Genomic DNA, 15,149 nt, shown 5'->3' on the forward strand with positions numbered 1-15,149 from the left:
ACATCCCCTATTATCTTTCAGTGCCTTATCCTGAAAATTATAACATGATTAGTTACAAATAACTCAACTGGCTATACTTAAATAGGTCTATCAATACTTTCTACCCCTGGTACATTACAGCCATGGTACTGAAAACATGTATTTTTACATTACAAACACTTACTTTACCCTGAGTGTTACTCATTATCATTCTCCTCTTCTAACAACATTTTCACCTGGCCTTCAGAGGCTGGTGTTGTGTTGTGGCTTGACGTGAAGTTTGGAAGGCTGACTGAGGTTAAGCACTTTCACGACCACATGAAGGTACAGAGACACTGACGAACAGCAAATTATGCCAAAATTGGTTAGGCAGGGCGTAAGGGTGAGAGAGGATACAGTTAATGTGTATGTGGGCCTGTATGTCAACGAGTCTCTCATCTGCACAGAGATGCTGAACACCACAAATGATGTAGTTGAAGTTCTAACAATGAAGATAAAGAGCCAAAACCTAGTGATCGTGGTTGTATATAAGCCTCCAGATGCAGCCTCTCAATATTTCAAGGAACAGCTACTTAAAACTGATCATTAGGTAAAAGGACACAAGTGCAACTAATGTAACGGATTGACAAAGCTCCTGGAGAGCGAAACTTTGCCACAGTAAAATGTCACATTAGTTACACTTGTGTCCTTTTACCTAAAATATTGTCGGTAATTCTACCAACATTAATGAAAATTGATTACTGTTGGAAAGCCTTCCAGCTCCATCCCTAAACATCTTACTGCTTGGTGACTTCAACCTAAGGTATACAAAATGGAAGAATGTAGCAAATAATGTTACAGTAGAAACAATACCTGGAGGCAGCGCAGATGAAAAGTCGCACACAAATGAGCTACTAATATCTCTGCGATAAGCATACCTTAAGTCAGCAAATAATAGAGCCAACAAGACTGGAAAACACACTTGACCTTATCTTAAAAAATAATGAGGACCTGGTAAGAAACATGAAACATAACAATATCAGAAACAACTAATTCCGATCACAATCTAATCGAAGTTCAGACTTACATGCACAGGGGTCTTGACCAGCAAAATGCACGTAGCTGTGAATGTGTCTTCACCAAATGCAACTTCAGCAACAAGAACATCGGATGGGATCAGGTGAACCATTTCTTAAATGAAACATGTTGTGAAGATATCTTAAATAACATGGATCCAAACTAGTGCCTTGAAAGAATCAGCTTCCTGGCAGCTGAAGTATGTTCAAGGCATGTTCCCCTAAGAAAGATGAAGAGAAGAAGTAAACTGGAGAGAGAGGAAGACCATCCCTCTGCAGAAGAAGACGAAGAATCACTGAGTTCCTCAAGAACACTGGATTATCTGATACACGGAAGGAAACGCTGACCAGGGAAGTAGAAAATATCGAACTTCAGTTAAAGGATTCATACAGGATCCAGAAGAGACAGGAGGAGCTAAATGCGATTAGTAAAATTGAAAAAAAAATCGAAATATTTCTTTTCATATGCAAAAAAATAAGGCAAAGACTACATCTAGTATCGGTCCCATGCTCAGACAAGATGGGACTTACACAGATGACAACAAAGAAATGAATGAGATACTGAAATCCCAATATGACTGTGTTTAGCGAGCCACCAATCAGTCTGAAGATCGACAGTCCAAATGATTTTTTCATGAATGAGCCTCAGAACTTCATCAATGTATGCCAAATTTCTGACATTACCCTAACTCCCAGGCCCAGACTCGTGGAACTCTGTGTTTATTAAGAACTGCAAGAAACTCCTTTCGTGTGCCCTAAGTATACTATAGAGGAGCTTAGACATAGGTGAAATTCCAGTCACTAAAAACAACGGATGTAGCCCCATTTCATAAAGATGGCAGAAAAGCACTAGCTAAGAACTATAGACCAATAGCTCTAACATCCCACATCATAAAAATCTTTGAAGAATACTAAGAATCATGATTGCAAACCACTTGGATTCCCAAAAAACTGCACAATCCAGGGCAACATGGGTTCAGAGCGTCAGCGAAAAAAAATCACAAAACTCACCTCTGAATTTCTATAACTGGCAGTAGTGAAGCTGTACTAGCAGTTAGTGACAAGCTATACGGGTGTTAGGCGATGCTGATAATGCTGAACATGTGGGTCAGGAAGATTTCTCGAGGAAATAGGTTTGTTTGGGCATAAATCCTGGATATACTTGCGTCTCAATACAGTGGCTCGCAGATGTGATGTCCGAATAACCGTTGGCAGTCGAATGATGACTAAATGGGGCAATGAAGTGACAGCACGTGACTTCTCCCTTCCCTCTCCTCTCTTCTTCCTTCCTGGGTATGTTTGGTACATTGGCTTGGTTGGCTTGGAGGCATGTCTTAGCATAAATGAGGCAAATGGGTACATAGATGTTAGGCCTGTAAGACAGTAAGAGGAGGGTACACAGGGCTTGGCCTGTTTTCGACCAGTTAGCGAGAAAATGAGGGTACATTCAGCTGAGTTCTAAGTCTCAAATAAGTTGCTTGGTGTGGCATGCTAAGAGTATGTTACACTTTATTCAGTGTATCACTCACACTTACAGGCTGCCTCCCAACCAGCGAACCGGGTGCTAAGGGTTAACGATCAGAGGGACCCCGTCATTATACCAGTACCTTTGTGGAAAATTTGCTATAATTTTCCTATAATTAGTAATGTGTATATTGTATGTAAAGTGTTAATTTAATTTAATGTAAATATGAAGTATTATTGGTAGATGCAAACTACCAACATACTTGTGAGGAAATGAGTGGGTACTTCCAAATGAATGGGAAGGGAGGTGACCATAGGATCAGTACTGCCCGGGAGGCCGTCCGGAGAGGTGGTGTATTAGCTCTCTCAAGAAATTGGAAGTCTGCCGAATCTTCAAATGAAATTAACTAATAGAAGCAGTGTTGTCAGAAACTGATGAAGTTTACATGTAATGTAATGTACGTCTCCCAGGCTATTAATTCTCGCTACAGGTGTCTTAATTTATACTGGCCAATATGAATTGCCTACCGAAAGGGAGGCGTTAGGATATAACACCAAAATCTTAATTTAGTGAGTAATCTTGAATGTCCCTCATACATTTTTAATCGTATAATTGATTTGTATTTATATAAAATTACCCAAGTAAATTACTCAGGTCAAGTAAATGATATCACAATATACAATCCACTTACAACTTGTCAGTGTTACTGGTATACATTTTCAAATAATTTTAAGAACTATATGTTCTGATAATAATTTAAGGTCCAGACATGTGAGACATGATGACCTGAGAAGGTGGACCTGGTGACCTTAAAGTCCTTCTTGACTCTGAGGTTCATCAATATCAGTAAGTGTAAACTGTTTGATGTACCAAAGTTTCTTCACATTTATGGGGTTCAAATGCTAATTCAGGACACTGCCTGTAAAATTTACGCACATAATGTCTCACGGTTTGACTGTGTCTTATGCTTGCATTTGCCTCATTGTACTTTGCTGTAAATACTGTACATAGCCTATGTATATGTTGTAAATATCAGTTTAATTTTGGTGAAGGAAACATAATTCTTTAATTATCTGCTGTCTTTTACTTGTTTCCAAGTGGTTCTTGCATTACGGCAGGGTGTGCAGGCCATATCTACCTGAGTGTGTAATACTAGGTGGTGGCATTGACGCTGTAGCAGGGAGGCGCAAAATACGAATACCTGAATACTGGACATACGGGGATTGGGTTGCTACTTGATTAACTAAAGAATGAGTTAATATAAGTGAAAAGAGGCTAATTTAACAAATTTTGGGCAATTTTTAGGGTGGTTTTGAAAGTATGATTGGGTGTTTCTTAGTTCCAGGCGTTTGTCAATTAACGTACAAGAGCCAGTTTTACAATTGAGAATTGGACTATTCTCCTGAGGGGCCTTCACCTATAACTCCAAGAATGTGTATGATTTTAACTATTTCGGAAACAACTATTGGAACCACTTGATATACGTAATTAATGGAGAGAGGGAAGGTTGCTTTAGGACTGGAGTCCCTATGTCTTGTTTTGGACTCGGTCTTGAAATAGGAAATTATTGAATTTTGGGCTATTAATAGGTTGTTTCTCAGGACTTAAATATCCCTTCTAGTCTTGATATCTTCCACTGTGATCAGTTTGAGTTCCCTTAATCTGCCCTCAAAGGACATACCCCTTAGCTCCGGGATTAGTCTCCTTGCAAACCTCAGAATTTTCTCCAATTTCCCGACATACCTGACCAGATGTGAGTACCATACGAATGCTGCATATTCTAATACGAGGTTAATATATATAGTGTACAGTACACTACCTCTTCGATTTTCCTGTCTCCTTAATTAAAACAGAAGTGTGTGTGTTAGTTACCATTTTGTCCTAGGCACATGTCGATTAGACACTAGGCCTGTTGTATGTGTGTGTGTGTGTGTGTGTGTGTGTACTCACCTATTTGTGGTTGCAGGGGTCGAGTCCTAGCTCCTGGCCCCGCCTCTTCACCGGTTGCTACTAGGCCCTCTCTCTCCCCGCTCCATGAGCTTTATCAAACCTCGTCTTAAAACTGTGTATGGTTCCTGCCTCCACTACGTCATTTTCTAGGCTATTCCACTGCCTTACAACTCTATGACTGAAGAAATACTTCCTACTATCTCTCTGACTCATTTGTGTCTTCAACTTCCAATTGTGGCCTCTTGTTTCTGTGTCCCCTCCCTGGAACATCCTGTCTTTGTCCACCTTGTCTATTCCACATGTGTGTGTGTGTGTGTGTGTGTGATGTGTGTGTGATGTGTGTGTGTGTGATGTGTGTGTGTGATGTGTGTGTGTGATGTGTGTGTGTGTGTGATGTGTGTGTGTGTGATGTGTGTGTGTGTGATGTGTGTGTGTGATGTGCGTGTGTGATGTGTGTGTGTGATGTGTGTGTGTGATGTGTGTGATGTGTGTGTGTGATGTGTGTGTGTGTGTGATGTGTGTGTGTGTGTGATGTGTGTGTGTGTGATGTGTGTGTGTGATGTGCGTGTGTGATGTGTGTGTGTGATGTGTGTGTGTGATGTGTGTGTGTGATGTGTGTGTGTGTGTTATGTGTGTGTGTTATGTGTGTGTGTTATGTGTGAGTTATGTATATGTGTTATGTGTGTGTTATGTGTGCGTGTTATGTGTGTGTGTGTGTGTGTGTGTGTGTGTGTGTGTGTGTGTGTGTGTGTACTCACCTAGTTGTACTCACCTAGTTGAGGTTGCGGGGGTCGAGTCCGAGCTCCTGGCCCCGCCTCTTCACTGATCGCTACTAGGTCACTCTCCCTGAACCGTGAGCTTTATCATACCTCTGCTTAAAGCTATGTATGGATCCTGCCTGCACTACATCGCTTCCCAAACTATTCCACTTCCTGACTACTCTGTGGCTGAAGAAATACTTCCTAACATCCCTGTGATTCATCTGTGTCTTCAACTTCCAACTGTGTCCCCTTGTTACTGTGTCCAATCTCTGGAACATCCTGTCTTTGTCCACCTTGTCAATTCCTCTCAGTATTTTGTATGTCGTTATCATGTCCCCCCTATCTCTCCTGTCCTCCAGTGTCGTCAGGTTGATTTCCCTTAACCTCTCCTCGTAGGACATACCTCTTAGCTCTGGGACTAGTCTTGTTGCAAACCTTTGCACTTTCTCTAGTTTCTTTATGTGTTTGGCTAGGTGTGGGTTCCAAACTGGTGCCGCATACTCCAATATGGGCCTAACGTACACGGTGTACAGGGTCCTGAACGATTCCTTATTAAGATGTCGGAATGCTGTTCTGAGGTTTGCTAGGCGCCAATATGCTGCAGCAGTTATTTGGTTGATGCTGCAGCAGTTATTTGGTTGAGGAAGGGTTGTAGAGTGCTATGCAGGCGTCTTCTCCCATCCATCCTTCTTTGAGCATTTGCAGAGGACCTCGTACATTGCACCAAAAGATTAGTTCAAATGGACTGTACCCTGTTGACTCCTGCACAGTTTCTTTCATTGCGAACAATAACAAAGGAAGTGATTCATCCCAGTCTGCAGGAAAATGCATGCAAAAGGTTCTCATCATGGTTTTTAACGTCTAATGAACTCTTTCCAAGGCACCTTGGGACTGAGGATGATGGGCAGTGGATAATTTATGAAGCTTCCCTAAAAGCTTTGGCTGTGAAGTTAGTACCCTGGTCACTCTGGATAGACTTAGGAATACCAAAGATATAAATTTAGTTATGGCTTTAAGAATGGCTTGAGTGTTTATATTGCGCATTGGTACTGCTTCCGGATACCTAGTAGCTTTGTCCATGACAGTGAATAAGTACTGGTTTCCTGACTTGCATTTTGGTAATGGTCCCCGCAATCAATGATTAGTTCTGCAAACGGTTCTCTATCTGCAGGTATGGGATGAAGTGGCGCAGGTTTAATGGGGTGTCCAGGTTTACCTGCTTAATGACATTCCCTGAAAGAGTGGATGTGATTCTTCACATGTTGCCTAACTTTTAGCCAGTTAAACTTTTTCAGTATTCTATACAGAGTTTTTTGTATTTCCTAAATGACCTACTAAAAAGGAATTGTTATCTATGTTCAAAATTTGTGACCTAAATTTCTTAGGAACTACCAGACTATCTGATTTTGGGCTTTCCCCTACTTCTTTACCAGTCTCTGTGCGGAGCAGTTGGTTGTGTTTAATTTTATATTTGTTAGGTAAAAGGACACAAGTACAACAGGACACAAGTGCAATGCAGGAGCTTTATCAAGCAGTAACGGCTTTATAAAGCCGGTAATTCTACCAACATTAGTACAATTTCATATTTGACTGGGTAATCTGAGTGCGATTCACCCATGGCTGTCTGAAAAGCGAAGTTTAAGGATCTCTTCGCTGTTCCCCCGAAAGGACAGTCCCTTGGGTATGGAAACAGATATCTGGCAATCCTGCAACCCTGGAATAGGAAGGCTTGGTCTGGGATTTTTCACTAAGTTTACGAGACTGGCCAGTTTTTCTCGTAAAACATATTGTTTAGCCCTAGATCTGAGTCATCCAAGGATGGGTCAGCATTCTCGACACACATCCCTTGGGGTTTTGCCCGAGTTATGGCCAACATCGAAGAAGAATTAATCACTATAGGTTCTGAACATTTTGTCGAATTAAGAATGTTATTACCCAGCAATAACACAGTATCTTTCATAGGAAATCTCTCAGATACACCTACAGTTAAATATCCTGTATAGTATTTACTCTGCACACGTATCTTATGTAAAGGGACAGAAAATACAGCTCCTCCAAATGCTTCTAAAAGAACGGAGGAATGTAATTATGTCTTTTCAGAGAGGGGAAAGACTCCCTCTCTTATAAGTGAACAATAAGCACCGGTATCCCCAAGTTCTTACTTCATTTTTTTTTCATCCTCCTGAAGGGCTGCAGAAAACAATATGAAGTTCAACGATGAGAAATTTCAATTACTCAGATATGGTAAATATGAGGAAATTAAAACTTCATCATAGTACAAAACAAATTCCTTCCACAAAATAGAGCGAAAAACCAACCTCAAAGACCTGGGAGTGATCATGTCGGAGGATCTCACCTTCAAGGACCATAACATTGTATCAATCGCATCTGCTAGAAAAATGACAGGATGAATAAAGAGAACCTTCAAAACTAGGGATGCCAAGCCCATGATGACACTCTTCAGGTCGCTTGTTCTATCTAGGCTGGAATATTGCTGCACACTAACAGCACCTTTCAAGGCAGGTGAAATTGCTGACCTAGGAAATGTACAGAGAACCTTCACGGCGCGCATAACGGAGATAAACACCTCAATTACTGGAAGTGCTTGAAGTTCCTGAACCTGTACTCCCTGGAACGCAGGCGAGAGAGATGCATGATTATATACACCTGGAAAATCCTAGAGGGACTAGTACCGAACTTGCACACGAAAATCACTCACAACGAAAGCAAAAGATTCGGCAGACGATGTGACATCCCCCCAATGAAAAGCAGGGATGTCACTAGCACGTTAAGAGACAATACAATAAGTGTCAGGGACCCGAGACTGTTCAACTGCCTCCCAGCATGCATAAGGGGGATTACCAATAGACCCCTGGCTGTCTTCAAGCAGGCACTGGGCAAGCACCTAAAGTCGGTACCTGACCAGCCGGGCTGTGGCTCGTACGTTGGATTGCATACAGCCAGCAGTAACAGCCTGGTTGATCAGGCTCTAATCCACCAGGAGGCCTGGTCACAGACCGGGCCGCGGGGACTTTGGCCCCCGGAACTCTCTCCAAGTAAACTCCAGGAAGGGAGATGTATTATGTACTGTAGTGTGGGGCCATACCACACTACTTCTTTCTGGTTCATCTCAAGCTGGGGCTTAACTGGGCAGTTGGAATTTACGTGGGCTGGTTTATGACAACGGTAACATTTTATCTCATACTTTAATTTGGCTCCCTGTTGATTTTGTAGCTGGTGCCACACGGGGTACTGGCGTCATTGTTCACCATGAGCTTGATGTCGCTCGCCAGGTTGGCCGCGAGTTTGATGTCGTTGATCACCAGACGTTAGTTGATTGGCGTCATTGTTCACTTTCATTCTGACACTTCGCCTTCCAGTCAGGGACAGGTCCATGATGATCTCTATTCATGACAGGCTGTTGGGAAGAAAGATTAGACCGCTCAGATAAGGAGTGGTTAGCCTCAAAAGGTCAGCCAGCCTGGCCACTTCTAATGCAGTGGTCATTGAATGATCTTCAAGAAACACTAACCTCTGATCCAGCAGATTCCAGCAGGTTATCCACCAGAAGTAACTGCAATAAGTCTGTGAAGTTTGTGACAATACTCGCCTTATACCACTTCATAAAGGTTTTTGACTGCTGCCTTACAAAGTCTACATCAGACTGACCCAGCTGATGCTGGCACACTTTAAATTCCCTCCTGTACTTGGCGGGAATGTAGATGAATGGTTCAGAGAACCGACAAATGTTGCACATGCGCCTAATTTAACAACTTGGCGGGAATACACTAATATGCCGTATAACGCTGTATGCACCAGAGCTGCCCAATGATCCCCAGGCCACCTCAGTGCTCGAGCCTGGTTTTAAGGTGCCTCGAGAAACTGTTCAGGCTCGGACTCAAAGCGAGGTACTAACAGCACTGCTTTTTGCACGTGAAAGTTGTCACTAACAGTCAGTTTAAATTGCCTCCTCTTCTTCTCTTTATCAAATTTCTCTTTAGCAAATGCTCGCTGCTCTCTGGTTGTTTCGAGATTGAGCTTAGCTAACTCAAGTGCCAACCAAGCTGTCTCGTCCTGAGACAAACCCGGTGTACCACCTGCTTCACGAGACTGCTGGTCTGATTGCTCTGGTGTTTGCCCTCCCGCATTACGAAGGTACCTAAGTGGAGATCGGCTATTAATAGCTCCTGTACCGGGAGATATCTCGGTTTGGTGTGCCATAGTTGCTTCAACCCTTAATTTGGTACGAATAATGTCACGAAGCTTCACAGCAGTAAGAGTTCATTAGTATTCTATGTCAATGGAACGATCAATTCTCCAGCAACACTGTTTACCTGGAGTTTACCTGGAGAGAGTTACGGGGGTCAACGCCCCCGCGGCCAGGTTTGTGACCAGGCCGCCTGGTGGATCAGAGCCTGATCAACCAGGCTGTTACTGCTGGCTGTACGCAATCCAACGTACGAGCCACAGCCCGGCTGGTCAGGTACCGACTTTAGGTGCTTGTCCAGTGCCAGCTTGAAGACAGCCAGGGATCTATTGGTAATCCCCCTTATGCATGCTGGGAGGCAGTTGAACAGTCTCGGGCCCCTGATACTTATTGTATTGTCTCTTAACGTGCTAGTGACACCCCTGCCTTTCATTGAGGGATGTTACATCGTCTGCCAAGTCTTTTGCTTTCGTTGTGAGTGATTTTCGTGTGCAAGTTCGGTACTAGTCCCTCTAGGATTTTCCAGGTGTATATAATCATGTATCTCTCCCGCCTGCGTTCCAGGGAGTACTGTAGAGATAGTTTGGACAGATTTAGAAAAATATACTCAGACACCAACTGCCTCACCCGCGTTGGTGGCATAACCCAGTATAAAATGCTAATTGCAAGGCACGCAACAAGCAGCAATAGTACTACTTGTAGGATACATACACACAACAGCAAGACTGACAGGCAATACAAAAGGCGATAGCGATGCCATCTGACCGATACCAAGACTTGCTCTAGTTCCAGCTCTAGGACAGAGCTCTCATATTATGAACACAGGTAAAGATTGGCCTGAGAGACCTGGTCGTAATGGGAATTGGAGCAAACAAACTCAGCAGTGCACTATAATGTATATTTTGCTTTCACCCATTATATATAGATATTTACACCCAATATATATAGATATTTACAAGTGTACACCAAGGTGACAGATGACAAAGCAGAAGCCAGAGAGAATGCACTGTACTCAACCAGCAGGTAGGCAAGTCTGTTAATGTTTACTGCACGTCAACCACGTTGCTTCAGTTATGGTGAGCTTGTTGTGATTGGGCAATGAAACACGGTATTGATTATTAAACCCTTAGCACCCGGTTTGCTGGTTGGGAGGAAACTCATATGGAAGTGTGACATATGCCGAATAAGCTGTAACATACTCTTTGCATGCCACATTATATCCATATTTTGTTTGTCCTCCAGTGCATCTGAGACCATGCCATAGTGGTCCAGTAGTTGTGATAGGCATGAGTGCCCTGCTCTAAACCCATGTTGTCCATGTTGGTGGCCGTGTGGCCTGGAGACTAAAGCTCTCACATCACATGGCGAGTGTCCGGGTTCGAATCCCGGTGACAGTAGAAACACTGGGCGTGTTTCCTTACACAGGTTGTGTATGTCCCCCATCAGTAAATAGGTACCTGGGTGTTAGTTGACTGGTGTGGGTCGTATCCTGGGACAAAACTGACCTGATTTGCCTGAAATGCTGTGCATAACAAGGGGCTTTCTATATTGAAGTATGTCATTAATGTCAGCTAGGACTGTATACCTTGTACATGTACTTATAGAAATAAAGATATTATTATTATTATATTATTGGGTTGTGCAATTCTTGGGTGTTCAGGTGGTCGGCGATCTTGTTTCTTAGAACCCTTTCAAAGATTTTTACGATGAGGAACGATAGTTCTATCGATCTGTAATTCTTTGTAAGAGGCTATAATTATTACGTATAACCTTCTTTTTCAGATTGTAAATTACTATTGTTTTCGATAATAGCTAAAACAAAAAATTTCTTACTATATATTATCTGCCGTCTTATATTAAGCTTCTGTACATATTAGAATTATCACTTGAAAATAACTGAACTACTTCGAGTGTTAGAAGCATCCATGGAAATTAATTGTAAATCACATGCCACCTCTGAGAAGACGGTAATAAACGCACACGAGGAACACAAGCACCCTTCTGGCAAGACAGGGATGGAGTGAATGATGGTGAAAGTTTTTCTTTTTCGGGCCACCCTGCCTTGGTGGGAATCGGCCAGTGTGATAATAAAAAAAATAAAATGAAGGAACGTCGTTGGAATTAGAGCCTAAAAGCATGAGCAATAAATGCAGTAATAGGTTAATAGTTTACGAAAATCAAAGATTCATATGCGGAATGACAAAGCATTATGACGAATAGTTATGTTTACGTATCAGTTTAGAAAGAACGTCTTCTGGGTGATCTAGAACCAACATATATTCTGGCAGGTGATTCAGAATTAACATGCTCTGTCCTGGCAGGTGATCTAGAATTATTGTGTATCACTGCAGAGGCTCTAGAAGAGATATGTTTTATCCAGGCAGGGGACGTCTAATTACTGTTGTGTGACCGGCAGGTGACGGGTTCGGGCCACAACGTGACCTTCCCAGAGTTCGTGAGGTGGGTCACACCTCCCAATGGTACTTGGACAGTGGCCCAGAAAAATGAGCATTGGCGACCCATGGTAGAGCTGTGTGCCCCTTGTGCTGTACAGGTGAGTTAAAGAGTGGACTTTGTTGTCATAGGTTAAAGTCCACACAACGGTCATGTGCATCTTCTGGGTTTATTTGGCAGTCTGAATAAATATTGCAATGTGGGTGTCCAGATGAAAGATATACAAAGCCATGGGGAAAGCTCAGGTACGTTAGTTGATGCCAGGAGACAGCCTGGGAAAGTGAGAATGGAGCATATCTCAAATGGCTTACATGATCACGAACAGCTTATAGATGTTTCTACCCCAGTATGACTATGGGAACAAGAAAAAGATTCTTGTGGGAAGTTCGAAAGACTTACATTCACTCGGCCATTCCATTGGCTCACAATTGTATCTTGTCTCTGGGACAGGTTTCAGGCAAAATTTAAAAATGTCTCTGAGATGAAAAGCTAGAATATACTTCTATTGCATGAGACTTGGTCTTGCATAGACCATTCCTCAGACTTGCTCTCATTTTCGATATTCTATGTGATTCTTGTGAGAGAGATGGAGTAGGAAAAGAAGTTCTGTTTATACAAGAGTGTCTTTCTCCCCGACGGCGAGCCATAGCATGCTAATGACTGACAGAGAACATCACTGGGAAACTCTTGAAAAAAACAGCACAGCCTCTCTTATTAGATGCTGAGACCTGAGGCCTTACCATTGCACTACAATATCTATGACGCAATTACACTAAAGAAAAAATCTTGCGCGACACCTACGTTAAGACACGGTATATGCATGAATTGTGAACAAGTGACTTTACAAAGCTGTTATTTACACTGATTCTGATATGCACAAAAGGTGCAGTTATTCATAGGAATAATGGGCACTGACACCCAAAATCAGCTAGCAAACTATCCACATTTTCGAATGCAAGTCAGAAGTATGAGAAGACGGTCTGTGCCACACAGATACTTCTTGTCAGGGACAAATATTATAAGGATTTTGGACAGGTTTATCGGTGCCTGTCACATCACGAGAAATGTCTTTGATTTATAACATATATCAGTCTGATAGACTGATATTGATTAATAAACATATGGACCCACTTGGGCTTTCCAGTCCTGGAGTGTACCTGGAGAGAGTTTTGGGGGTCAACACCCCCGTGGCCTGGTCTGAGACCAGGCCTTGATTTGATAGGTCTGATTTATATATTCAGTCCTACCGCACGCTTCCACTTCTGTTTTGCCATGTCACTGCCCTTCTCGGCAATCATAATAATAGGAGCATTTGTATTAACATTGGTAATAAATGGCGTAATGGAGGCATCCACTACTCTCAGTCCTCCCGCTTCACGAACTCTCAGTGTATGATCCACCACACCATAAGAATCTGAAGCTGTTGTCATCTTACAGCCCCCAGTAAGATGGTAGAAAGTTGTAGACATGTGACGGACATAGCAAACCCAGTAGCAATCGGAACCGTACATTTCAGCAGTGCACCCAGGGAGAGGCTTATCATAAAACTCTGCTCCAAAGTTGTTGATGAAGGCTGAGGTGTTGCCCACCTCCAAGGCGACCTTTATTCCTTTAACAAGGGCTTTGACATCTGGATGCAACAGAAGCTGAGGATCGATGTATGGATGATTGTGTACATTTGTTAACTTAAGCATGATGATTCCTCTACTCTTGGGTAGACCAAGGATGGGTCTGATACAGAATCCTTCTCTTCCCAATATTTCACCCATGTACTCTTTAAGTTTCTTTTTATCAAATTTCCAAAAGCCAGAATTTATAGTGCTCTTGTCATATGCTATAGTGGCACCATTGAAAAATAGTTGCATGTCGGGCCATAATGGATCGCCTTCTTATGACACTTTTACCCAAGCGTTTAGGAAATTCAGTGGTGTTGCACCCACAGGTTCTTGTCTGGTGGCTCTGTGTTGCTTGACAGCAATAGGGTTGAATGTTTCCAGTAAGCCCAGAGAAGATGTGCCTTTAACGCTCAACCAGCTAAGACCTAAAACTTCATCATGATCGTGTACTTTCTGGCCTACTCCTGGTATGTCTGCCACCACCTTCGATTTATGCTGCTGTAGATGTTCCTTGGGTCCGACCCCGGACAACATGAGTAACTTGAGTGATGCTACCGGCCCAGCAAACATTATGACCTCACGCAGCGCTCCCACTGTTAACATTTTTTTATTATGTTCAAATCTGACACCAACAGCTCTTTTGTCGCGGAAAATAACCTTATGAACAGTAGGAGGCACTGAAATTTTGGTCAAAGCTGCACTCTTCAGGCATTGTTCCTTATATACATCTTAGATTCAGTGCCAAATATGAAATTGATTGGTTGAGGTATAGCCTACAGCATTTGCGACTGAAATTTTGGAATATGTCTGTAGGGCAGCGCAGCGCAGTGTTTTATGTACTGTATCTATGTACTCTGCAGTATTTATAAACATTAACTTCCTCAGTGATTATGCTGGAGCTGCCATTGCTACCGCCACCTTAATGGACTATGGCGTTATCACCAAGGACGGCAAAAGTCCAGTTATTGGACCACGGAAGTTACCAGATGCCGGACACAAATACCGAGTGAAGAGGCAAGAAAATGAGCTAGCAAACTTGAAAAATATCACATCACTGTATTTTGAGGGTAAGAAGACCTCCACTCGTGTAATGACAAAGAATGAGAAGATCAAGAAATGATGTCCAAAGATAATGGTGAAAGATCATTACTTCATCATGGCGGAGCCCAACACTGAATATCTCACTCATGTGACTCCCAAGTCAGGCCATGGAAAGAAGATTGTCAAGATTATCTATACATTTCTGGTGGAATGGAAACTTATTCGGCAGCCTGTTGTATGTGTTGGTAGTGACAGAACCAACATAAATGTTCGAGCTGACAACGGAATCATTCATCATCTTGAAATGTTGCTTGGTCATCCGGTCCATTACTTCACCTGTCAGCTTCATGGAAATGAGCTGCCATTCCGGGCTGTTTTCTACCACTATGACGGTAAGCCAAGTGGTCCTGAAAATTGGAGAGATCCCATTGGCAAGCAAATAAAGGATCCTCTGTCTGAGCTGCCAGATGTTACTTTCCAGTCAGTCAATTTCACTGATTTCCCTGCTCTGTATGACAAGGTGACAGAGGATCTGTCCTGGGACCCGAAATACTTCTATAGGATTTGCAAAGGAGTGATCACAGGAGTGGTTGATGATGACTTGGCTGCTCTTGAACCAGG

The 15,149-nt window shown here is 42.6% G+C and overlaps 2 protein-coding genes across 2 annotated transcripts in view; one reads left to right on the forward strand and one right to left on the reverse strand.

The window, feature by feature from the left end:
- The window catches only part of LOC128699090 (carbohydrate sulfotransferase 11), a 214,802-nt gene that overhangs the window by 186,905 nt on the left and 12,748 nt on the right, over positions 1-15,149 (forward strand). The window contains exon 7 of the mRNA XM_070096756.1: positions 11,834-11,971. Within this exon, the coding sequence (XP_069952857.1) occupies positions 11,834-11,971 (138 nt within the window). The remainder of the gene's footprint in view (positions 1-11,833; positions 11,972-15,149) is intronic.
- On the reverse strand, positions 11,997-13,640 carry LOC138854287 (glucose dehydrogenase [FAD, quinone]-like). The gene is made up of 2 exons (XM_070096514.1): positions 13,119-13,640; positions 11,997-12,143 (listed from the first exon to the last, which is right to left on the reverse strand). The coding sequence occupies exons 1-2, from the start codon at positions 13,638-13,640 to the stop codon at positions 11,997-11,999; spliced, it is 669 nt and encodes a 222-aa protein (XP_069952615.1).

The sequence above is a fragment of the Cherax quadricarinatus genome, chromosome 54 (genome assembly GCF_038502225.1).
Source record: "Cherax quadricarinatus isolate ZL_2023a chromosome 54, ASM3850222v1, whole genome shotgun sequence".
NCBI lineage: Eukaryota > Metazoa > Arthropoda > Malacostraca > Decapoda > Parastacidae > Cherax > Cherax quadricarinatus.